The sequence below is a fragment of the Protopterus annectens genome, chromosome 16.part0 (assembly GCF_019279795.1).
Source record: "Protopterus annectens isolate FY-2018-M chromosome 16.part0, PAN1.0, whole genome shotgun sequence".
NCBI classification, from domain to species: Eukaryota; Metazoa; Chordata; order Ceratodontiformes; family Protopteridae; genus Protopterus; species Protopterus annectens.
Window position 1 is genome coordinate 299,937,198 of NC_056750.1, and position 26,933 is coordinate 299,964,130.

General features: G+C 41.3%; 1 protein-coding gene across 1 annotated transcript in view; it reads left to right on the forward strand.

Annotated features, from left to right (window-relative positions):
• PTPA (protein phosphatase 2 phosphatase activator) overlaps positions 1–23,385 on the forward strand; it is a 1,433,001-nt gene extending 1,409,616 nt beyond the window's left edge. Inside the window, exon 10 of the mRNA XM_044058017.1 lies at positions 23,106–23,385. Within this exon, the coding sequence (XP_043913952.1) occupies positions 23,106–23,180 (75 nt within the window). The 3' untranslated portion in view covers positions 23,181–23,385. The remainder of the gene's footprint in view (positions 1–23,105) is intronic.
• Positions 23,386–26,933: the final 3,548 nt, after the last annotated feature.

Sequence of the window (26,933 nt, forward strand, 5' to 3'; positions counted from 1 at the left end):
GCGTTGTTGGGTGTCGCTTTTGTGCTAGGTTCAATAAGCGCACTATTAAGCGAAGGTTAGATTGTGCCAGGTTGGTCTTGAGCGGTGCAATTATAATATGCCGTCGGATGCTCCGGCGCCGCTTCTTCAAGAAGCGCAAAGACAAAGCAGCTAAACCCAGGCAAGAAGAGTCGTCCGTGCGGACGCCGGTTCTTTAGAGGCATCAGTGGAACCGGTGGTTCCGCGGAGGCTTCTCTGGAGTCCCAGGGGGAGACTTTGATATTGCAGGATGTGGCCTCTCAGGAGGCAGGTCAGGCTGAAGGGGCTTCTCAGGTTGCTGTACTCCCCTCCCTTCCTAGGGTGGTTAGGCCCTCTCCTTCTGTTTCCAAGGCTTCTCCCAGAGGCAGGCCAGGTTTAGCTTCTGTTGGTGTCACTCCTAGTTCTTCAGGATCTATGCCCAAGAAGCACATGCTTAAAATGGCAGAAGATTTAATTACTTTGATTAGAGGTTCTTTGCCCCCTCCTGATAAGAGGCCTAGGGTGGAACCAGAGTTGGGGAGTTTTGAGCAGGCTTCAGATGTTTCAGAGTCTTCGGCTGAAGACTTGCAGGAGTACTCTCCTTATTCTGATTCTGATGCAGATGATTCCACTCCTTCTGCTTCTCCTCCAGAGGATTTTTCTTTTTCAGAGACTCTTCATTCCATGAGGGAACATTTTAAGTGGGAAGGTCAGGACTTCTCTGATTCCAGGAAAAGGCTTAGGGAATTTTGCTTTTACCCCAGCATAGGCCTTTGGCTATACCACCTGTTCTGGATGTTGTGGAAGATGTGTTTGCAGAGGCTTCACTTAATCCTGATTCTTTGCCTCCTGCTCCTGTTAAACCGGATAGATATTACAGGGTGCCTGAGGCTCATAAATATCTTTATAAGAGTCCTAGGGCGGACCCATAAACTGTTAGTCAGGGACCTAAGGGTGTCAAGGCCTCTGTTGTAAAAATCCGGTTCCTCCAGATAAAGAGGCCAGAGCTTTGGATAGATGGGGAAAGAAAGTCTATACTTCTTCCACCTTAGCTATGAGGGCTTTGAATTGCCAGTTTCACATGTTGAAATATCAAAACTATCTTCTTTCTCAATTGAAGTCTAAGGTAGATGCTCTGGCGGAAGGCATTGAGTGTAAAGAATTACAAGATTTGGTACATGTTTCTGAACAGGTGGGTAAGCATTCTTTACAATGTGGTTTTGATGCTGTACAGGCCTCGTCCAGGGTGGCTGCCACTGGGTCAGTTCTTCGCAGGCACGCCTGGCTGAGGGATCAGAATTTATCTGACCATGTTAAGACAAGGATTTTGGATGCTCCTTTGCAGTCTGATGTGTTGTTTGGTTCACCTGTGGAGTCAGTCTTGAAGAAAATGGAAGACAAGGCTAAGTCTATGCAGGCTGTTAAAGATTTTTTGCAAATTCAGCCTCCGAAGTTTAGTAGGAATTGGCCTGCTAAGGGGTGGATGTACCCTTCTTATGATTCACAGTCTAGGGGTAGATCTAGACGTGGTAGGGGCAGAGCTCAGAGCTCCTTCAGACCTAGAACAGGGAGTTCTCCTGCACAATCTTCGGGTGAGGGCAGGGGCCAGTCCTTTCGTAAACAGGCCCAATGACCTACCTTTTCAGCTGCCAGATCCTTCTTGCCTGGCAGCACCTTTGGGAGGAAGGTTGGCACTCTTCAAGGAAAATTGGAGTTTGATTACCCAAGACAGATGGGTATTGGATATCATACACCAAGGTTACAGGTTTTATTTCCATACCTTGCCTCCTTTCAAAGGCATGCCGGACGTTCCTCCTCAGCAAAGACTAGAGGCTCACAAACAAATTTCTCTGCTGCTCCAAATAGGGGCTATACAACCAGTCCCTCTGCCAGAAGTGGGCCTAGGATTTTATTCTCGCCTGTTCCTAGTACCAAAGAAGGGGAACACGTGGAGACCAATTTTGGATTTATCTATCCTCAACACTTATCTGGACATTCCCAAGTTCAAAATGTTGACGTTACAACAGCTTTTACCTCTGCTGGGCAAAGATCACTGGATGGTGACCCTGGATCTCAAGGAGGCTTACCTTCATGTTCCTATCAGGCTAAGTTGCAGGAAGTATCTGCGTTTTTGGGCTGGGACTTCTCATTATCAGTTCTCTGCATTGCCCTTTGGCTTATCTACTGCACCCAGAGTGTTCACGAAGGTTCTGGCTCCAGTGATAACTTTCTTCAGGCTAAGAGGAATACAGATCTATCCTTATTTGGACGATTGCCTGATTCTGGCCCAAGGAAAGGACGAACTTCTTCATCATTTACAATATGTGACAGCAGTGCTAAGATGCCTGGGGTATTCTGTGAACGAAATAAAGTCCAGTCTAGTACCCTCTCAGGACATGTGCTTTCTGGGTGTGAGACTGAATACAGCATCCCAGATGGCCTTTTGACCCGGACAAACAAAAGAATCTTTCTCTTTACTTCCATCAATTGTCTCATCAGTCCAGGCTGACTGCAAGGACAGTCCTTCAAGCCTTGGGGTTCATGGCATCTTGTATTCTGGTGCTTCCCAATGCCAAACTGCATATGAGGAAGCTACAATGGTATCTCAAAAATGTATGGACACAGCACTGCCAAGATATGGACACTGTCATTCAGATAATACCTTGCATTCAAAAGGAATTTTTGTGGTGGGCTCAGGAATGTCACCTAAACAAGGGACTCTCTGTGACCCGGCCAGAGGCGAGTCAGATTCTAACGACAGATGCCTCAGACAAAGCTTGGGGAGCTCATCTAAATGGAAAGTGGGTACAAGACACGTGGCCTGCCAGACTTCAACATCTACATATCAACTTGAAGGGGATGTTAGCAGTCCAATTTGCATTGATAGCTTTCAAGGATTTACTTCTTCCAGGGCAGGTGTTGATTCTAACAGACAACACAACTGTCATGTGGTACATCAACAAGCAGGGGGGAACACATTCTTATCCTCTATGCAGACAAGCAATGATTTTGTGGGAGACTGCTCTCAGTTTACAGCTAAATCTTCAGGCAAGGTTTCTGCCGGGAGCACAGAACTCCTTAGCAGATGTGTTGAGCAGACAAATTATGGATCCCCACGAGTGGAAATTGGATCCTCATGTATTTCAGAAATTGACAGTGTTATGGGGAACTCCAGACATAGATCTGTTCGCTTCTCCACTAAACTACCAGCTGCCAAAGTTTTGCACAAAAGGGTTTCATCCCACAGCTTGGAAAGTGGATGCTCTTTCTTTCAATTGGAGCAATCTTCATGTGTATGCCTTTCCACCTCTGCCTCTCCTCCCAAAGGTACTCCTGAAGGTCAGACAGGACAAGCCAAAGATGATTTTAATAGCTCCAGATTGGCCTCGACAGCACTGGTACCCATTACTGAGAAGTCTGGTACGGGAGCCTCCATGGCCTTTACCTTCGATTCCACACCTGCTGTCTCAGGAGAACAGTCATTTACTCAATGTCAAACTTCACTCTCTTCACCTAACAGCCTGGCATATTCTGTTTTAAACCCTGGAGGGTCTCAGCTTCCACAGTAAGTTTTGAATGTTATTTTAGAGGCCAGAAGGCCTAGTACAAGGAAAGTGTACGCAGATAAATGGAAGAGATTTTTATGTTGGAGTACATGTTTCTAAGCCTAATTTAAGTGTGGCTCTTCAATATCTTACTGAGTTACTGGACAAAGGTTTGTCCTTCTCTTCTATTAAGGTTCATGCTGCAGCAATTTCTGCTCACTATGACTGTGACCCACCATTGTTTTCTCATCCTTTGTTTAAGCAATTCCTTAGAGGGGCAAAGAATATAAGACCCCCACGTAGAGCTCCTACTCCTGCTTGGGATCTCAATTTTGTGTTGGAGAAACTCACTCTACAACCTTTTGAGCCTGCAGCTACTGCCGAGTTGAAATATTTATCATGGAATACTGCTTTTTTGTTGGCCATTACCTCTGCAAGACGGGTTTCTGAATTACAGGCCCTTATGGCAGTTGAGCCTTTCTTAATTTTCCATAAGGATAGGGTATCTTTGCGTACTAATCCTTCCTTTATGCCTAAAGTGGTTTCTAGTGTGGCTTTAAACCAAACTATTCATTTGCCTACTTTTTATGCAAACCCCCAAAATAAAGGGGAAAAGATTTTGCACACTTTGGATATACACAGGCAGTTGCGATATTATTTGAGCAGAACTAAAGGGTTCAGGCAGTCTCAGCAGTTATTTGTTTCATTTGCTTTGGGTTCTCAGGGCAAGCCTGTGTCAAAACAAACTATTTCTAAGTGGATTGGGTTTTGTATTGCTTTCTGTTATTCCCATCATGGTAAGGAGATTCCAGCTGGGATTAGGCCTCATTCCACTAGGGCTACTGCCACTTCTACAGCTTTTTAAGGGGTGGCAACTAAAGATATTTTGGAGGCAGCTACTTGGAGTTCAGTGCATACTTTCTCTAAGCATTACCACCTTCCACTTTACTCTAAATCTAGGGCTGGTTTTGCCACTGCAATTTTACAGGGCATTTTGGCAGCTCCTACTGCTTTATAGTTTTGCCATCCTCCCTTACCTCTGCTTTGGGATTCTACCCAAGTGTAAGGACTGCAGCAATGTGAGATGAAGAACATAGTACAGTTTTGTACCTACCATAAATGTAGATGTTCGAAGATCCACATTGCTGCAGTCCAATCCCTCCCTCCTTCCCCTCTGTAGTTAGAGGCGGTTGTGTGGTTTGGGTTGTACATATTGTGGATATTGTATATATTGTACATATGATTAGTACAAGGGTGGTTGGTTGTTTTTTGCTGTCTTTTGGTTTTGACCTTTCTTTTAGGGTCTTCTGACATCTGGGGCAAGAAAAGACTGAGGATATGACGTCGGTCATGCGCATTTGTACCCTGACGTCCTGATGTCAGTCTTAAGCGCCTTGACCGACGTCAGCCTAATACTTTGATATTCGGGCCGACCGAGGACAGCGGACTACCCAAGTGTAAGGACTGCAGCAATGTGGATCTTCGAACATCTACATTTATGGTAGGTACAAAACTGTACTTTTCCGGCGCTTTAGACTGATATTTTTCTAACAGGGCTTGTAATTTTAAAATGTCTTGATTAGCTAAGTCTGTTGCTCTAACAGCCTTAGATTCCTGTCTCTCTAACTGAGCTCATAATGTGTTTATCTCCTCCCATACAACAGTTACGTCATGCTGTGTGTCAGCCAGTTGCTTGTCATATTTTTCTTGCAAATGGACAATTTCACTCATTAACCTTTCTATCGTACCAGTAGCTTTACTGCCATGTTCAATAACAGTTTGTGTAAAGGTCTTAATTTCAGTCTGTGAGACTTTCAAAAACTGAGAAAATTGTTTTATACATTCAGCAGTGTCAGCAAGAAGTTTACCAGATGCATTCCATTTATCACAGTAAGTCTGAAAATGACCCATGAGGTCAAGATCTTGCTGGTTGCTAACTTTAGCAATCCAATCTTTAAACTCCTGCAAATCAGACTGTAAAGTATAAACTTTGACATCTGCATCACCCTCTAACAAATCTTTTGCAACAGGACATATAAAAACAAGAACCATTGTCTGTGCTTCAGGCATTACTTTATCCTGTTTTTTTCAAGGTTTTGTACAATACGTTTATGACAAGGCATGCAAAAAGCAACATTTAAATCATAGCAAACAGAACATTTTTGTACATTCTGTGGCACTTTTGCCTTACGTACATACCAATGAAAGGTAGCAATCCATTTGCATAATGCTGGATTATCGGTTTTCCCTAATAAAGACTTACAGATACAGGCTGATCATACCATGTATTTAAATAATTCCACACATCTATATATGATTTCGACACATCAAAAGTAAAAGACTGAGTGCACTTGTTGGCATTGTCACGAATTGCATTCATTGTTAAAAGAAAAACAGAAGAAAATATTTACTACAAATGTTCAGGACAAGGTGGCCATAATATTTATCACAAATGTTCAGGACAAGGTGGCCAGTTTTGACACGAAGATCAGTTGTGGCAGAATTCTCTGCTGTCTTTCACTAGATGCTGGTGAGACGAATTTTCGGCAGTGAAAAATTTGGACCCCGTATATCACCAACTGTCTGAAGGAGAATTACTGTACTGCGCTGCAGTGCTTGTCCTCCAGTCAATGGACAAAGTTTTGGGAAGAGAAGAATCGATTCTAAAAAGGTCTGTGCTGGAATGTCATACTATGAGAAGCACCTCTTCAGGTCACACCCCCCCCCCCCCCGGTTGACTGGACTGGTCTTGTCACTGTTAAAGTAATACTACACTATTCAGGTAGTCTGTACCATTATTCATTGAAGACACTGAGACAGTTCAGCTGTTACGACATTCATTTACTGCACACGAGGTTTACATCTACCTTAATAATGAAAGGTATATACATCAAAACGTACTTCAGCTTAGAATAATCAAAGTCTCTGATACAAAAGAAAAAGTCGCAATCTTTATACTGTCTTTTCTGCCTGCATCATCATCAAATCTATTGGATTTAGGTCTGAGCTCTAGCTGGGCCATTCCAAAAGTTTAATTTTCTTCTGGTGAAGCCATTCTTTTGTTGATTTGGATGTATGCTTGGGGTCGTTGTGTTGAAAGGTGAAATTCCTCTTCATTTTCGGCTTTCTATCAGACACCTGAAGTTTTTGGGCCAAACATGACTGGTATTGGAACTGTTCATAATTCCGTCCACCTTGACTAAAGCCCCAGTTCCAGCTGAAGAAAAGCAACCCCAAAGCATGATAATAGCCACCACCATGCTTCACCATGGGAATGGTGTTCTTTTGGTGATGTGAAGTGTTGTTTTTGCGCCAAAGTAGCTTTTGGAATTGTGGCCAAAAGTTCAACCTTGGTCTCATCAGACCATAACACATTTTCCCACATGCTTTTGGGGGACTTGATGTATTGTTTTGCAAATTATAGCTGGGCCTGGATGTGTAAGAAAAGGCTTCCGTCTTGCAGCCCTCCCCCATAGTCCAGACATATGGAAAATACGGGAGACTGTTGTCACATATAGTACACAACCAGTACTTGCCAGAAATTCCTGCAGCTCTTTCAGTGTTGCTGTAGGTCTTTTGGCAGACTCCCTGACCAGTTTTTGTCTCGTCTTTTCATCAATTTTGGAGGGACATCCAGTTCTTTGCAGTATCACTGTTGTCCCATATTTTCTTCACTTTCTGATGACTGTTTTCACTGTGTTCCATGGTATATCCAATGCTGGGGAAATTTTTGTTGCACCTTTCTCTTGACTGATACCCCTCAACAATGAGATCCCTTTGACACTTTATAAGCTGTCTGCAAACCATGGCTTGTGCTGTAGCAGGCAACTGAGTAAATGACAGAAAAATCCTACTAGGACAGCTGAACTTTATTTGGGGTTAATCAGAGTCTCTTTAATTGATGGCAGGTGTGCTACAACAAAGTATTAGTTTAAGGGTGTGCACACTTATGCAATCAGCATATTGTACATTTTTTATTTTTTATATTTTTCTTCTAACAGATTTGTTTTTCAATTGAATTGTACAAGTTCTAGGTCACATTAAAGATGGGAAAAGTTTTGAAATGATATTGTGGTCTCAATTTTTATATCACAAAAACCTGGCATTTTAACAGGGGTTTGTACACTTTTTATAATCACTGTACATAAATTCCCCATTGTTTCTTTGTGAATTGCTTGTCCAGTCTCTGTTCCCACTCCTTTATAACCTCCTCTAATTGATTTTTATAGTAATCATGCAATATTTTGTATGCTGTACTAATTATTCCTTTTTTAACAGTAGCTTCTGGTTAAAATTCAACTAAAAAGTGTACCATTGCTTGGATCCCCCTATTTCTTTCTCTATACTCTAATATCAGTCCTTGATAGGGAAGGCAATCCCTATCCTGCAGCCCAAATAAATTCTTGGCCTCTTCTCATTCTATTACCTTTCTGTCTGTAATTATTTGCTCCCAATACCTTGGTTCTTTTACCAGTTTTCTCTAATAAATTTCAGCCCCCTCTTGCCTATTGTCTGTATCCCTAATTGCAGTCATCCATTCGCATGTTGGCTTGGATCCTAGAATACTTTCTGCTACTTTATGAATATAGTATTCTGCATGGTTATTGTTATCCTTGTTTCTCCTTGTTTTTTGAGCTTCCCACTGTTACATCATCTTCCTTTTCCACTATGAATTATGATTGTGCCATGTATAGGAGCCTTAACTGTGTAGCTCTGAAATACCCCCTTCAAATCAGGTAATCCCAAACCATCTTGTTCAGTTGGAAGAATCAGCTTATCCCACTTGACTCTTGCCATTTTTCCCTCCCAAATAAAATCTTTCAGCTCTTTGTTATCCACAACTTCTCCTCTGGTTGATTAAAATATGCCTGACCTGTGTATTCAACTAAAGAGACTAAAATCTTTCCACATATTCTTAGCTGCCACACCAGAATCTTTTTTAATCCATACTCCTAAGTCCTTCATTTTATCATGTCCCCATAAATATGGATATTGCTGAACCATTTTGTGTGTGGGTACATAATTTACAGCTATTGCATTTGTTTTAGCTTCATTTAGTGTGTATCCCGAAAAGATGAGATTGTCCCAAAATGTTCCACAACATTGGAATGTCCTTTCCTGGTTTTATCAGGTATAACATAATATCATCTGCAAATAGAGACAGCTTTTTTGATTGCCATACCAATTATATCCATGAATTTCCAAGTCTCTTATTTTCTTTGCCAGTAGTTCTGAATATAGGACGTTCCTCCCTGGTTCCTCTGCTCAAACAGAAATTATCAGAGAGGAACCCACCCATTTCAGTTTTTGCCTCCGATCCCTCATATATCCTCATAATCAGTCTTATAATTTTATCAGGGAATGCAAATGTTTCCATTGCCTTGCTCATAAACTCCCAGCTTACTCTGTCAGATGCTTTCTCTGCATCAAGACCCACCAACAACAGTGGTATTTTCTTATATTCAGCTTCTCTCTGGATCATCAATGTTCTGTTAATATTGTCAAATGTTTGTCTCCCCTCCACAAAACCACATTGATCTGTATCTACTAATTCTGGCATCACCTTTGCCATTCTTTTAGCCATTGTATACATAAACACTTTATAGTCATGGTTTAGGATTGAAATGGACCTGTATGAAGCTGGATCTGATGGGTCTTTACCCTTCTTAGGTATTAACAGTCACCACCGCTTTTTTCCAGTATGTTGGTGATTCTTCTCCTCTTAAAATACAGTTAAACAAAACCTTGCACATCGTTATAAGATTTTTCCCTCTTAGCTTCCAAACTTTCATTTTTAGCTCATCTCCTCCTATCCTGACTATTAGTAATTGAGCCTCATCTACTACATGTTTATTTGGTTGTATTAAATACATATTGTTGACCATCCACCTATCGCTAGAATCAGAGGATGCACTCCCAGTCGGTACTACAATTCTTTCAACAGTAATCATTATAGTGACCATAACATAGTTACAATGAGTATATTCATCACAACAGTAGAGGTTAGAAAATTAGGATCATTGCTGTTGGACAGACTCCATCCATGCTTCCATCAGATACTGCTGACATTACTAGTTTAATTGTGTGTGTATAAAGTTAGTTTTGTATCCCTTATTTGTTTTATTAGCCAGGTTGGCTAGTTGAGCAGAGCTGATTTTCACTGGAGAGTTGGGGAATTTGTTTCGTATAAATGTGCACTATAGTGATCATACAGTTAAACGTACTGTATTCATATAAAGATTAACTGCTTTCATATATGGGTTGAATTTAGCAGAAGAAAGCTATGGAAAAAAACATTTCATGATAGTATGTAGAAGTAATTAATTGGAAACTGCTAAAGAAAAGCATGACTTACGCCAGTATAAAGGCAAGCAGGCAAAAAATCCATCTTGTATTAAAAATGCTGTTAGAGGGTAGCACTGTCATCCAGAATGCAGGACTGCTTCAGATCATTTAACAAAAGGGTATGCACAAGTAACATTCCTTCAAGCAGCTAATTATTGATTTTTTTGTATTTATCCTTTGTCGAGTGGGTTACTCCTAGCAGCTAGTGGTCTCTCTTCAGAGGAGGCCCAAGGTGGTATTTCTGCTACTGGTGGAAATTTGTCTTGAGCATTGGGAAACTACCTCTACTCTTTTTGACATGTTGCTTAATATGCTGCACTAACCAGATAGGAGCAGCTATTCTGCACAGGGAAGATGAGTAGCTAACTGGAAGCAGCCCAGAAAAAAGACAAGGCTAAGAGATTGCTCATACTCTAGTCTATATTATATGCTGGAAGAGACTTTTCTTTGAACATATAGTCATTGACACCTAAAGACTGAACCTCTAAAGCGCGAAAGGCCACGTCCGGGTATTTTTTCCTCTGGGGGGGGGGGGTTCATGGGACCGTACACAAAAAGCACAAACTTCAAAACCCTATTCATGTGGGGGGCTGTGCCCCCCACACCCCCAACTAAATATACCAACTCTGAGATCGCTGTACATTGGGGAAAAGGGCAATTCCCAATAACGGTCAACTGAATTTTTTTCCCCAAGGAAAAAATTCAAGGACATGGCCGTTTGTGCTTTAGAGCATTCGCTCTTTAGGTGTTGATGATTATATGTATGAAGAAAAGTCTCTTTGAGCATATAATATACACTCCTCATACTCCACCCTCTCCTCCATCCCTTAGGGTAAGAGGTGCCAAACTTTTGTAGTAATTACTTCCTCCCCTGAGCCTTTCCACAGACATGCAGGTTTCTCTTTCTCCTTTGCCTGGATCTGAGCAATAGTAACCAAAAAAATACTGCTGACCAATTTTATCCTTAAACCATCCTCTTGTTAACCTTCAGTCCTTTTTCTCTCTTTTGCTAAGCTGCTGACGATTGGTTTTCTCTGCTGGGTCAATTCAGAGCAGTTGGTCCATTCCAGTTATAGCAGCAGTAGTCTGTTCCCTTGACCCACCACTCAGTCTGATGCGTTTCTGTCTTTAGCCGTGGTTGCAGCGTTTCTCTGTCACAACATAATTACTCAAATGTCCTTCAAGGATGCATCTGCAGTCATAACATATGTGTTGTCCTGCCTCAGGCAGCCCTTCGGTCGGCCGAATTCCAAAGTCTGGGTCTGGCCTCGGCTGATGTCGCACTTTCCCCGACGTCAGAGCTTCTGGGGTATAAAAGCATCAGCCGACGCCATTTTCCTCAGTCTTTCTTGCCACGCGGTGCCCGAAGCAGAAGCTGTTCGCAAGTGCCGGTCGGTCAGATCCAGAGATTTCAGCTACCGAAGACTTCGAAAAAAGCTAAGTACCCCGTTGGGGACTCTTTCTTGCCTCAGCCGATGTCAGACAAAGTAAATAATTGTTTAACTTGTGGGAAACAAATACCTCATAAGGATTTCCATTCTTACTGCCGTCCTTGCTTAGGCCCAGACCACGACGTAAAAGCTTGTTTAGCCTGTGCCTCCTTCAACCGACGGACTCTTAGACGTCGGTCGGAGTTTGCAGAGGAATTTTTTGGAACCGCTTTTGCTTATAAAATGCCGTCGGAGACTCCGACTTCGCATATGGTCAAAAAACGCAAGGAAAAGGACCGACACTCTCGGCCCGCGGTTTCGGCTGAAACCACGGCTAGGCCTACTGCAAGTGTCTCGGTTTCGGCCGAAACTGAGTCCACGGCGATTCCTACTACCGAAACCATACTTCCGATCACTGAGGCCAGAGAGGCCCCGGCTGAGTCGGCTTCAGAACTCCCTACTGAAGCTAGTGTTCAGGAATTGTCCGACACCATACCTTTGGACATTTCAACCCCTGCACGTGGGGCAGCTAGGCCCCCAGCTTCTATGTCTATTAAGGCCTTCTCCAGGGCTAAAGCTGCCAAACTTTCAAAAGCTTCGCCTGCCAAATCTACATCCCAGAGGCCTTCCTCTAGTTCACAGATCCTCAGTCTAGCTGAGGACCTTATCTCCTTAATTAGGGGTTCCCAAGCTCACCCAGACAGGGCCTCCCAAACTCCTCCAGACAAAAGGCCCAGGACTGACCCCTCTGAACCTCACCCCTCAGATTACTCCACGGATAAATCTGATTTGTCAGACCACCAGGAAGGGGCCTACTCACCTTATGAGGATTCAGATGCAGAGGAATCTATCCCTTCGGCCTCCCCTCCTGAAGAATTTTCCTTTGGGGAGACTTTACACTCCATGAGAGAGCACTTTCAATGGCAAAGTCAGGATTTCTCTGATTCTAGAAAAATATTAAGGACCTTTTTGCACTTGCCTCAGCATAGGCCCTTAGCTATACCTCCTGTTCTAAATGTAATTGATGATGTGTACAATGATGTCAGTACAGCACCTGATTCTCTTCCTCCGGCCCCTGCCAAACCTGACAGATATTACAGGGTCCCGGATTCTCACTTCCACCTGTATAAAGCCCATGCTGCAGACCCAGAAACTATTTCTCAGGGCCCTAAAGGGGTTGCAGCCGCTACTGCCAAAAATCCCCTACCCTCTGAAAGAGAGTCCAGAGCATTAGAGAGATGGGGAAAAAAGGTTTATACATCTGCTACTCTTTCTGCCAGGGCATTAAACTGTCAATTCCATATGATACAGTACCAAGAATTTTTGTTAGATCAGCTGAGTAAGAAACTTTCTTCTCCTGAACCCTTGGACCGTAAATCCCTTCAGGATTTGGTACACAACTCACAACAGGTTAGTAATCATTTTTTAAAATGTGGCTATGATGCACTGGAGGCTTCATTTAGATCAGCTATGACTGGGGCAGTTATTCGTAGGCATGCCTGGCTGAAGGAGCAATCTTTGCCAGACCATGTCAAGGCTAAACTCCTCGATGCTCCAATGGAGAAACAAAATTTATTTGGCTCCCCTGCACAGGAGATTCTAAAAAAGGTTGAAGAAAAAGCAAAATCTGTGCAAACAGTAAAAGATTTCCTGCAAGTTCAACCTCCGAGGTTCAGCAGAAACTGGCCTACAAAGAATTGGTCCTTTCCAGACTCCTCCAGAGCACAGAGAGGCAGGAACAGGCGCCCTAGAGGCAGAGGTCAATCGAAGGGCCCCTACATAGGCCGTCAGTGGCAGCCTTCCAACCAGAGGAGTAGTGCAACAGCTACAACTACAACCACTACTACAGGACAGACTCAATGACTTGACTCTGATTCCGCCTACCAGGGATCAACTGGAAGCACCCTTGGGCGGAAAGCTGGCTTTATTCTCAAAAAACTGGCATTGCATTACAAAGCATACATGGACATTGCAAATAATAGACAAAGGATACAGGTTTCACTTCCACACTTTGCCATAAAGAAGCGGAATGCCAAACCTTCCACCAAACCAGAAGGCAGAGGCCTTAAGACAAATCATCAAATTACTTCAGATGAAAGCTATAGAAAGGGTACCATGTACAGAACAAGGCCAAAGATTTTACTCCAGACTATTCCTTGTACCAAGAAAAGAAAACCAATGGAGGTCTATTCTCGATCTGTCCGCACTGAACACTTATCTCATTGTGCCAAAATTCAAAATGCTGACCCTACAGCAACTTCTTCCCATGTTGGGCAAGGAGTCTTGGCTGGTGACTCTAGATCTCAAGGAGGCATACCTGCACGTCCCTATCCGACCAGATTGCAGAAGACACCTCAGATTTCTTGCAGGATCAGAGCATTATCAATTCTCAGCATTGCCCTTTGGCTTATCTACTGTGCCCAGAGCATTCACGAAATGCCTGGCATCAGTAATTGCACATTGCAGACTTCAGGGAATTCAAATTTATCCATACCTGGACAACTGCCTAATACAAGCGGACAACAAGAAAAAATTGTTAAAGGACTTGGCTTATGCCATACACCTGCTACAGACCTTGGGATACACAGTCAACATCCAAAAGTCAAGTCTAGTACCATCCCAAAGGATAACCTTTTTGGGTGCGGATCTGGACACAAGCACCCAGATGGCTTTTCTCACAGAAGAAAAACAAAAACAACTTCCAGATTACTTCATGATTCTGACAAGACAAACTCAGCTTACTGCAAGGAAAGTCCTGCAGGCCCTGGGTTATATGGCATCCTGCATAATTTTAATCCCACATGCCAGGTTGCATATGAGGAAATTACAATGGTACCTAAGGAATGTATGGTCTCAACACAGTCACAGTCTAGAAACCATGATACCAATCATTCCATGCCTTCAAAAGGAATTCCTATGGTGGGCTCAGGCCTGCCAGTCCAACAGAGGGTTGCCTTTCAACAAACCAACAACAAGGCAAACCATCACCACGGACGCCTCAGACCGAGGATGGGGAGCACACATGAAGGACAAACGTATCCAAGGCCTATGGCCTCAAGGGCAGCTAAGCATGCACATAAACCAAAAGGAAATGCTGGCAGTGAGGCATGCAATCGAGGCATTCAGACCCTTCCTCCAACAAGGACATCTGTTAATAACGACAGACAACACCACGGTCATGTGGTACATAAACAAACAGGGAGGCACACATTCCTACCCTCTATGCCGGATGGCTATGAATCTGTGGAACCTATGCCTGAATCTCAATATCCAGCTGCAGGCCAAATTCGTACCAGGAAAAGAAAATACACTAGCAGACAGCTTAAGCAGAACTACCATGGATGCACACGAATGGATGCTGCACCCAGACATCTTCAAACTTATAACAAAGACATGGGGAATGCCAGAGATAGATCTGTTCGCCTCCCCACTCAACCACCAACTGAAGACATTCTGCTCAAGGACATACCCCCCACAAGCATGGAGGGTGGACTCTCTCTTTTTCAGCTGGAATACCCTAACAGTATATGCCTTTCCACCTCTCCCATTGATGTACAAGGTTCTACTGAAGATCAGGGAGGAACAGCCAAAAGTGATACTAATAGCTCCGGACTGGCCAAAACAACACTGGTACCCACTATTGAGAAGCATGTCTCAGGCAAATTCATGGCCTCTTCCTCAATGGCCTCTTCTTCTAACGCAGAACAATTTCAAGACCCTGCATCCCAACTTGAAAACATTACAGCTGACTGCCTGGAAAATTCCTTAAAACCCAACCAAACTGTTTTATCTCAGAGGGTGAAGGACATTATCCTGGAGGCTCGCAGACCTTCCACAAGGAAGACATACTCAGCTAAATGGAAGAGATTTCTTATTTGGAGCACATCAAAGGGCACAGATGTCACAGTGGCAAACCTAGCACACATCTTGAATACTTAGCAGAATTGTTCCACAATGGCCTGTCTTATTCTTCCATTAAGATTTATGCTTCAGCAGTTTCAGCAGAATACAATATGGATCCACCTATCTTCTCACACCCTCTTCTCAGGCAATTTTTGAGAGGGATCAAAAATGTTAAACCTCCAAGAAGACCCCCTCTACCTGCATGGGATCTCAATTTTGTGCTGGAAAAACTGACTCTACCTCCCTTTGAACCAGCAGCATCAGCAGACCTACAGTTCTTATCTTGGAAAACTGCTTTCCTTCTGGCAATCACTTCAGCAAGAAGAGTATCTGAGTTACAGGCATTAATGGCAGTGCAGTCTTTTCTGATTTTTCACCAGGATAGAGTGTCACTAAGAACCAATCCTACTTTCATGCCAAAGGTGGTATCTAGGGTATCCTTGAACCAAGCTATTCACTTGCCAACGTTCTTCCCTAACCCACAGAACAAAGGGAAAAAACTTTTGCACACCTTGGATATACACAGACAACTACGCTACTATTTGGACAGAACAAAAACTAGCAGAAAAACTGACCAACTTTTTGTAGCATATGCAACAGGGGTGCAAGGAAGAGCAATTTCCAAACAGACAATTTCAAAATGGATAGGAAATTGCATTCGCTTTTGTTACTCCTTTCATGGAAAGACAGTTCCTGAAAATATCAGGCCTCACTCCACAAGGGCCACAGCCACCACTACAGCTTTCCTACGAGGGGTGGCTACCAAGGACATTTTAGAAGCTGCTACTTGGAGCTCCGTGCATACATTTGCCAAGCATTACAATCTACCTTTATACTCCAGATCCCGAGCAGGGTTTGCAACTGCAGTACTGCAGGGGATCTTAACTACACCATCCTTCTCTTAGTACCCCCTCCCCCAGATTGGCTATGGTATTCCACCCATATGTTATGACTGCAGATGCATCCTTGAAGGACATAGTACAGTTTTGTACCTACCATAAATGTAGATGTCCGATAGGTATGCATCTGCAGTCAGGATTACCCACCCTCCTTCCCCTCTGTGGTATTCCTAGGGTGCTTACCCCTCTTTCAGCTAGCTGGGGGAATCTATTATGGTGTATTTGTTTGTTTATACATGTATATAATTTGCAAATGTTTGGAACTTTTCAGCATTTATCCAAATTTAGCCTTCCTAGAGGGCACCTGGCATCTGGGGCAAGAAAAACTGAAGAAAATGGCGTCGGCTGATGCTTTTATACCCCAGAAGCTCTGATGTCGGGGAAAGTGCGACATCAGCCGAGGCCAGACCCAGACTTTGGAATCCGGCCGACCGAAGGGCTGCCTGAGGCAGGGCAACCCATATGTTATGACTGCAGATGCATACCTATCGGACATCTACATTTATGGTAGGTACAAAACTATACTTTTCCTCAGTCTTGTATGCCTTATTTTGGTATTCTGATTTAAGAACTCTGTAATATAGGAGAAAGCTGTGGAAAGAGTACTAGTCTCCTCTTGGTCCCTCTTTCCTGGAGGAATGCGTCTTCTATTGGCAGTTCTGGCTTAGTGGCTGTTTGCTACAAAGGCAGATTATCCAATGGCCCCTGGATAGCTGGTGTTCCATTTTGGCTCCACTGTCAGTGGTTACTTCCCCAGGTGACACAAGAACCTCTCTGTTTGTAATATTTAGAAGTGTCCTCACTATGCAACGCCTGGTACTAGATCTAGTGTGTAGCCTTCCTAGTCACTGATGCTTCAGTTGTTTTTTTTCTGGTCCCTTCCTGTTTTGCCTGGCTTCTAGTCTTCTGTGTTTTGTTCTTTAAACTGATATCTGGAAAACTGCTCCTCCCATTAGCTCCATATTGCTTTCCTCTTCGTCCTTTGGAATGGGTAGAGCTCCATTAGCTGCTTGGGTTCACAACCAGTGTTAAACAGTAGCAAGTCCCTTTCCTCTGTTTTATAGCAGCATCATTCGCTGCTACAAAGTGGACTAGTATCTGCACCAGTTCCTAGCCATCATAAAACCTATGATAAAGGTTTTCTGTTTTATATTCCACTTTTATTGGTCTTTTGGGCTGATTCCCTTTTTCATTGGTGTTTACCTCCAGCCCCAGTTTGGTGGCAGTTTCCTGTCACTAGCACTGTTATCAGTGTAGTTCTCTGTTTAGATACAGTCAACGCTAGGCCGATCTTTTAAATCTTGTGGCATGTTTTAACTTCTCTTGGAAGAGTCCACATCAGTCTTTCATGACAAGCCCTCTTTATTCCTCCTTAGCTGCCTTTATTTTGCTTTCAATTCTGGCCCACAGCCCATCACCCCACCCCCATATTAGATATTCATCACCCCCTCTCCCTTACTGTAAGTTCTTTTCCATAGATGTTCCCTGTATTGTCTCTTTTCTTGAAAATAGTTCAGCGTCTTTGAGTTGCTGAGCTGTTTAGTTTATTGATTTAGCTAACTTTGTTATTGCCTGTTTCCACAATCTGGCTAACACTCATAATATCACAGATTCATTAGAGCTCTTTAGCTTAAAGACGTAGTCTCAGAGCTATGTAATTGTTTTTGTCCTAGAGCCATAATTGGACAGGGCCCACTCAGCCTTCACATTTTATGGCAGTGTTCTCTTTTTTGGAATAATTTTGGCATTTTCCTTGAGGGCAGCTGTACATTTTGTTGTGTTTCCATGGAGACCAACTAACTACAAGGGCAAGGCGATAAGACCCCTTTTTTAGGCTAACGGTTGATGTTTTCTGAAAGCATATAAGCTGTTTTTTACATCTATGATGGGAATAAAGATAAGAAAAGAATAGAGAGCAATTAGTGTAAGTAGGAACACGGGCTGTAACATGTGTCTTAGCATGGTCTATCCACATTATTTTGGAACATGAATGGCCTAAGAAATGCAGAGTGCAAATAGTAATGCTACAGGAGGCACATTTGGAAATAAGTGAGCATGTGAATTTGCTGAAGGGATTTCAGGATGGATATTCAGTGGAGTATCAGGGACAAAGGAAAAGGGGAGTACTTACAATGATTGCTAGAGGAACTACAATATTATAGAAGATAAAAAATGATGTTAGATTTGTAGTAGTAAGGGGCTACTGGCAAGGGAGGAAGAGGATTATCCTGGCATGTATTCATATTCCACCTAAAATGTCTATTGTGGAGCTTAAGAAGATGTTGGGAGAAATAATCAGCTTTCAACAGGTAATATTACTTTCAGATGTGGCCTGGAATTTGATTTGCAGCAGTGAGGATGTATCTGGGGGGGGGGGGGGGCTAGAAGGGAAAATGTAATGAGAGTAGCTTTGTGAAGAAAGTTATGAAGATATTTGGTATAGGAGGTGCAAATTTAGTAGTAGGAACTGTGAGAGAATTTACTTATTCCCCAAAATACAATAACTAGGCTGGAGATAATTTAGATTTCACAGGAATGTAGATTTAATTGAAAGCTTTGACTGTTATTCAATAACTATTTCAGAGCATGCTGCAGTGACACCTAAGATGATAATGCAGGGTAATGAAGTAAAAATGAAACACTGGCTCTTCCTCACCCAGCTGTTAAAAAGGGGAGAATTTTAGGAATGGGTAGTAGAAATTATTCCAGAGTTATATTAGGGAATATAGAAATTTCTTTGGAAGTTATAGCTGATGAGTAGGATAAAATGAAAGTGGAGTTTAAAAATAGGATAGAAATAAAATAGAGAGATGTGGTTAAGAAGTATCTGGTATTATTTAGAAGGACTGGCAAAGGTTAATGTATTGCAGAATAAGGGAATGTCACAGAACAAGAGGTGGTGCAACTACTGAGTGCTAAAGGGAAAATAAGGGTTGTATGGGTTTAGAAAGATTGTTGTTAAGCAACTGTTTTTGATTATATCCCCAGAGCGCAAAAACTTTTACCTCAATGACTTGGGCACAGAAAATAGAGGAAGTTGTTACCAAACAGCCTATAACAAGAAAAATAGCCAGAGATTCTGTAGAGGTGTTAGATTGGAAATTTTATGAAAATTTGTATAAAGCAGAGAGATGTGGAAATCATGAAAGAGCACAAATTGAAATATTTATGGAAGACTTAAGAATACCAAGGTTAGAGGTAGATGAAGCTTAACAGTTAAGATAGGAGGAGAAGAGATAAAAACATTGACATACAATCAATCTGCAGGCAGTCTCCAGGAATACATGTTATTCCTGTGGAAGTTTGGAAGCTAGGAGGGAGGAAAGTTAGAAAGATCTGAAAGGTGTTTTTAACAGTATTTTAAAAGAAGAAGCACCAACATCCTGAAATAAAGATGTGGATGCTGTAATACCTAAAGACAGTAAAGACCCACCAGGCCCAGCTTCATATAGGCCCATTTCAAATTTAAACCATGATTATAAAGTGTTTGTCTATAATAGCTAAACAAAATGGCAAAGGTGTTGCCAAAATTCATAGATGAGGATCAGTGTGGTTTTGTTGAAAGGAGGCAAACATTTGGCAACATTAACAGAACAGTGATGATTAAGAGGAAACTAGAAGATACCACTGTTTTCAGTGAGTCTTGATGTAGAGAAAGCATTCAGCAAAGTAAGCTGGGATTTTATGAGTAGGGCAATGGAAGCATTTGCACTTGATATAATAACACAGTTAATTAGAAGAATTTGAGGGATCAAAGACAAAAAAAATCAAGTGGAAGGGTTCCTTCCTGACAAGTTAAGTCTGAACAGAGGAACCAGGCAGGGGTGTCCTATTCCCCTTTTGTTATTGGCTTTATATTTAGAGCCATTAGCAGAGAAAATAAGGGACTTGTAAATTCAAGGATATAATTGGTATGGCAATCAAGGAAAGTTGACTTTATTTGCACACTTATTTTGCACCTGATACAACCAGAAAGGGATAGTTCAGTGTTGTGGAACATTCTGAGACCATTTCAAGCCTTTTCAGGATATAAAATTAATGAACATAAAAACAAAGGCTATAAACTGTGTATCTACACAAACTGATTCAGCATTACTTGTGTTTATGGGGACACTAAAATTAAGTATTTAGGAGTATGGATTAAAAAGGATTCTTTTATGGCAGCTAAGTATATGTGAGAAGTGACAACACAAACGATAATGCAAAAACTGAGAAACGGGAAGCTCTTATTTATAGATATGGATAGCAAGAATTTACTGGAGAAAACTGGCAAAAGAGCCCAAGGTATTGGGAGCAAATAAGTAGAAAGGCTGGAGACTGCATTACCTATCGGGGATTGAAAAAAGGATAATTAGTAGGGCATATAAAATATTGGATAACTACAGGAACCAATCAGAGGAGGATAGAAAAGATTGAGAGGAGAGACTGGATAAGCAATTCACAAAGAAACAATGAGAGGACATATGTATATGGCTATCAAATATGCAGCAAAGTCTATAGGATTTGGGTTTTTAATTGAAAGTGTTTTCTTAGATATTTTTATACCCCAAGCAGATTGAAAATAATTTTTTTCTCAGGTAGATGGCAAATGTTGGAGGTGCACATATGTTGTTTGGAGTGTATTAAGTTGTCAGAATTCCCTACAGAAATATTGGGTTTGCAACTGAGTGTAGTTAAGGAATTTTTTTTTGAGCTGGAATACAGGATCTGAAATGCCTAGATATAGTAAGGTAGTAAGGTCTTAAGTTTAATTCTGGTGACTGCCAAAAGCAATTACTAGAAAACGGAAATCAAAATCTAAACCAACTGTATTTGAAGTATTGAGTATTGTAACAGAAATGAAAGAACTGGAAGTGTGGCCTTTAGAAAAGTATAGGAGCAAATCCATAGAACAATACATGCAAAATGTTTTGTAGGAGGAATGAAGTTTAATAGATTTCAAGAATTGAGAGATATATGTAATGTTGGATTGATAATGGTTGTACAAAAGAATACATGTGATGTATACTAACTAGCAACATGCTAATATGGTTTGTTTTCCTTTATATAAATGTATGTTTGTGCATGTCTTAAGTGATAATTCAAAAAAGATGTTAAAGAAATTTAGCAAGTGGTGAAGGAGACTTGGAATAATGTGTAGGCCTTCTCTGGTTTTATTGTATGTACATCCTCATTCATGGTCTTGTCTTTTTTAGAAGCCTTATATGCGTTTTATTTGTGTTGCACAATACAGATTCTCCAGCACTGCACTGATAAAATTTCTGTTCTGCATAGCTTATCCAGTTAATGAAAATCTAAGTATGTGAATAGTATTTAGGGTAGCTGAGTGACTTCAGAGCCATTATTAATTTGTACATTTGGTATTTAATTTAAATTCTTGCTAATGTTTAGTGTATTATACAAGAGGATCATTATTTTAACTGCATCTGGCAATTACCACAGAGGATTAAGGCTCTGACTTCTTAAGTTGCTTCCTGTAGTCAGGGGTACATGTCTGAATTCTTCCAGCCTCTATTTACCTACTGTGCAACTCTGAGCAATTCACATAATCAGGCAAGGCTCGAGAGTTGCCCTTCCAAATGGACACTGGTGTCCAGTGGCCCAGCTTACAAACAAATTAAAACAAATGTAAAATGGAGCTTAGTTTCTTTTGGTTTTGGTTAGTGACCTGTTTTATCAGCCAAAGTTTTCTAGAGTCTGAAGTAGTGAAACCGCCATCACTTTGCTCGTTGAGGGGGGTTACTCTGATCCCTTCATGTCCCTTAGTACAGGTTTTGGAGTAATTACTTGCAGCATTCTATAGTCTTGCTTTTTCTGCATTGCCCTCTGTATTGTGTAATGAGATATAAATTAATGATGTGACTACAAAACAACTGAGTCATTCCTGCTGGTGTGCAGTAAGTTGTAGATTTCTTTGAGAAAGATAGTGTTTCAGCTTTTCCTTGGAAAGGATCCAGTATTCATTTTTGCTGCTGCTTTGATGGTCTTGAGCAAGTTGTTCATTCAGCTAGCTAAACAATTATGTATGTTTTTGAGTCACAAAGAACTGGCTAAGAGAAAACTAATAACTAGTTAAGGTAATGCCAACCTGTTATCACTCTGTAGTAGAAGGGCAGATAATTTACCAGCTTTGCAAACCAGTGTGGAAACTTCTTTGTAAGGTAGGCAGTTGTGCTAGTGGGAATGATTTGTGTAACAGAAACACAAATGAACTTCCAGCATGACTGCTGTATTGAAGCAAAGAGCTTAATACTGCAGTAACAATATCCTCCTCTGCACGATTTACTGAGGAAGGCTAGTGTTTTTGCATATTTTCGCCAAGTCATTTTCAGACTGCTCGCTCCTTGATTTGGAGGCATAATTGAAACTGGTATTCTAAACCTGCATAGAGATTTTGCAGAGGTAGTGAAAAAAGCTTTTAATCAAGGCTTTGAAATGGTGATGGGAGTGCATTCACATAATTTTTCACTTAAAAAATATTCTTGAAATTCATATACAAGTGGCCTATGCAATTGTAATTTGTACAAAGAGCCAGATCCATTTTCTACTCAAATTATTTTGGTTCTGTATTTGAAGACAAATACTGATTTTATGCATCAGTCTGCCAAGGAGTACCAAATTAAGTACCACCCAAAATCTGTGGGGCATCTATGTATGTTATGATGGTGTTTTTTTATCCTTTTATTTAGCTTTGTATATCAGTTTCTTTAAGTGACTGAAATAACAGCCTGATTGAGCAAACTCACAGCTATGTTAAGTGAAGAAGGGAAACTGTGACTGCATTTAAGGATTAGAGAAGGTTTGCACCAAGCTGTTAGCAGAAGTTGTATGACTGGATTTACAGTGCCTCTTCATCTAACTGATTGCAGTTTTTTATCTGTGTACCCTGTAAATGCATAGTTCTAGTAGCAGTAACTTTAGAAATTGATAGGCAATACAAGATTGCACAACACTAATTTTAATTTTTCTTTACACATTCTGTGCAGTGCCTTGAGAAATTCCCAGTAATCCAGCATTTCAAGTTTGGCAGCCTTCTACCCATCCAGCCTGCTAAATCTTAGAAGATGCATGATGAAGTAAACAGCAAGACCCACAAGCAGACAGCTCATGTTTCTTTGGATTAGATACCAACCACCATCACTATTACATGAATGAACCCAGTTTTCTATTTTCATTAATATGATTGTTGTTATTATTATTATTTCTTTTAGCACTTTGTTAAATTGTTTCAAGTAAACATGTAGATACAATTATTACTAGACTTTATACCTGCAGTTGTGTGTCTGTCATACTGCTTTTTCTGCTTCTTTCACAATTCAAAGATGTGAGTACCTCTCACACCAGTTCTGTAAACTTGCACCTGTTTTAAATATTGATGTTGGATGTTATTACCTCAGGGTCCATATTCAGAATGAAATGCCACTTTATCACCAAGTCTCCATCTCTTTGCATGTCCTGCAAACTGCCTGTAATTCCTGATGTTGACTTTTATAGTCTTAAGTGCTGAGTTCAACTTTTATTTTTTTTTCCTTCACACTGCATATTTTAACTGTACTCAGCACTGATTCCTCAACATAGAGGATTTTGATTGGCTTGCTGATCATGACCCGCTTATGTGTTCGAGACTCTGATGCCAAGAAATTCACCACTGGAACGAAGCTCAAGAGGTAGATATTGCAATCCATGTTGAGAACGCACAATACAGGGTTATGATGAATATAGTGCATGGAGCTTTATCTGTCCGTGTACTATTAGTTACAGGGAAAAAAAAGCGCTAAGTGTTTTTTTTTGGCTTTCAGAGGCATAAAACACTTGGCAGACTGTCAGACTGGTACTGTAATGCTGTCCATCGTGTTTGCACTTACCTTTAATGCCTCTGTACTGTCTAGATTTTTGCAGAACGTCCAGATCATTGCTTCATATTTTTGGTCTGTTCCTAATAAAATATGTTGTTTTCAGACAGACCACGAGAACTGAAGTCACTACTTCAATAACATACATTTGAGTTTGAGTTCATATCCTTTACATTATGCAGGTGAACACATCCTGTTATTCTAGTAACATTCAGATTCATCATCACCTGTATTTTTGACTTGGAAAAGACTGCATTCTGCAGATACTTTTTCTCTAATTTGTAGCATACATTTTTGAGTCTGGTTCAAAATTTCACCTCTGCAGCCTCCCCAGTTGATGGTGCATTTTTCTTTTAACATGGTTAGTAATCCTGTTAATAATATGGATAATTGTTATTGTAAAAAGAAATGCATTCTTAGCTCCTTCTATGTAATGTGATAGATTTCCTGACAAAGATTGTCAACAGGCAACTGGCCAACAGAGAAGTGTTTGAGGACTGGTAGAGGGCAAGAATAGTATCCTTGAGCAAGGGAGATGGAGAAATTCCTGGAAACAGCAGGTGTATTATCTTTAGCATTGGCAATGAAAACGGTAGGAAGAATTGCTGAGGGAAAAGTTGGGTTTGCTCCTAAAGGACAATAACCTTCGGGCAACAGTCCAGATGGGTTCATTGCTACAAAGAACAGTCATACTCCATTCCATTTTTATGGTGGGATTACAGAATAACTTGATAGGAGTACTTGTAGCTGTGGTCTACCTGTTTTTTAAGGCGTTTGATTCAGTCCCATGAAGGCTGCTAATAAAAAAAAAATAAAAAAAACTGGATGCAATTAGGGATGGTATATTGGCATTAGGAAGAGCATGGCTCCATATTCCTAAAAGGAAAGGCATTTGTGTATTCTTTATTGCATGCAGACTGAGTTGATCTCCCCCGTCTTTAGGCCTAAGCTGTTGGAAAGTTTATTTCATTCCTGGGACTTATGATAGTCTTTTTTGGAAGAATATTGTAAGGCTCAGCATTATTGTTTTGACTTGCCCAAAAAGTATGTGATTATATCATAGTAATTGACATGATTATAATGGCCTTGGCCTACTTTTCTGTTATTATTGAGTGTTTATTTCTTGGACCAGAATCACTGTATTGCCAATTACAGTGTGCATCCACCGACTCCCTCTCCTTGGTAACAGCCTTAGTCCCCTCCTGTCACATCTATATGAATTGTGTGATTGGCTTCACGTCAGTCTTATCTCTCTTGTCTTGCATTGCGAACACTCTTAATCCCCTTGATTCTTGAGTGCCTAGTCACCAAACCTTCTCTGTGACAGCACCAGCAAGATGGTGGTGGCTTGTGTGACAGCGACACTTTTTTTTTAATTTTGTATTTTCGTTAACTGGTGGTCCATTTGGCCTGGTTGAGTGTGCAGCGGTTTTGTGGCGGTGGTGTCCGTGATATCTGTGTTTGAAACTTTTACGTGTTTTTTTTTTTTTTTTTTTTTTTTTATTGGAACATGAACATATGGAAGTTGGGGCCTTCAGTGGAGAGTTGGCTGGTACAGAATGCAGGAAGCAGAGGTCATAACCTTGTTTGCCAATGTGATTTAAAGGGACTGGATTTGTTTTTTTTTTTTTAACCAGACTGTATTTGGAATGCTGCTGATGGGTCGGAGTATGGACTAGTGACAGTGATGGTATGGATGGTGGAAATTGAGGAAGTTCATCCTGGTTGTGGTCATTGGGCCTGAAGGTAGCAGTGGTTGTGAGGGTCTGTGGTGTCGGATGGGAGGAAGGAAGTACTGGGTCTTGAATGTTGCTGGTGATGGAGGAAATGGCAGCGGTGTTGAGCGATTGCTGTAGTCCATGAAATTGTGCTTGACTTTTGAAGCTTCTGTGCCTTCGGTTGGCTTGTACACTGTTGCTGTATGTGTTTTTTGTATTCTGTGTTGTGTTTTTTGTTTGTGCATGAGCTTGGAGAAATGTAATTTCATTCAGCTGTGTACTTGTGTATGGTTGAATAACAATAAAGTTACTTTTGAAGGCTTGGTGCACGCACCTGTTGACATGTCATTCACTTCCTGCACCATATCACTACCCCTGTTGTCTGCAGTCTTCCCTCTCAAGGTGTGCCACAGCTTTTCTAAGTTAGACATATTATCACTGCTGCAATAGCCTTGACTGTAAGGGTTATATCCTGCCAAGGCTGGCCAGCTTCCAAAGCTTCAGGACACCTTCCATGTGCCCAAATTGACAAGCAGCTCATGTTGAGTGACTAAAAGATATGTTTGAGCATGAAGCCCTTCAGAGCTTTACTGCAACTATAGAGTATGCTCTTCTGAGGCTTTAAAGGATCAACTATCGGCTTGTGCTTTCCTTTGCTGGGCAGATAAGTTCCCTTTGGAGAAAGTAACTTTCATTTTCTTAAATGTATTGATGTTTTATTACTTTTCTCTTCAGGAAAGTTATTTTAAAGCTAGGCTTGTAGTGTTTTAATGGACTGTTTCAAGACTATAACAAGCTTTTAAATGATTCACTTTTTTTTCTGTCAGTGTTTACTAACTGAAAGCATATGATGTTCTTCATTCCACATTGCTGCAGTCCTAACTATTGGGTAGTCCGCTGTCCAGTCGGCCCGAATACCAAAGTATATGGCTGACGTCGGTCAGGGCGCATTAGACTGACGTCAGTACGTCAGGGTACTAATGCGCATGACCGACGTCATATCCTCAGTCTTTTTTGCCGCATGGTCCGATGCAGAAGCAATTTTGCGAGTGCAGGTTGGCGTTCTGAAAGTTTCTGAAGTCAGAGTTTCAGACCGAATCAAAGTTGGCTAAGTACCCGTTGGGGAATATTTTGGTTTTTCTTGCCTCAGTATTTAACCGGATGTCAGAAAAAGTGAATAACTGTATTTCTTGTGGGAAACAGATACCTCATAGGGATTACCATACTTTGTGTATACCTTGTT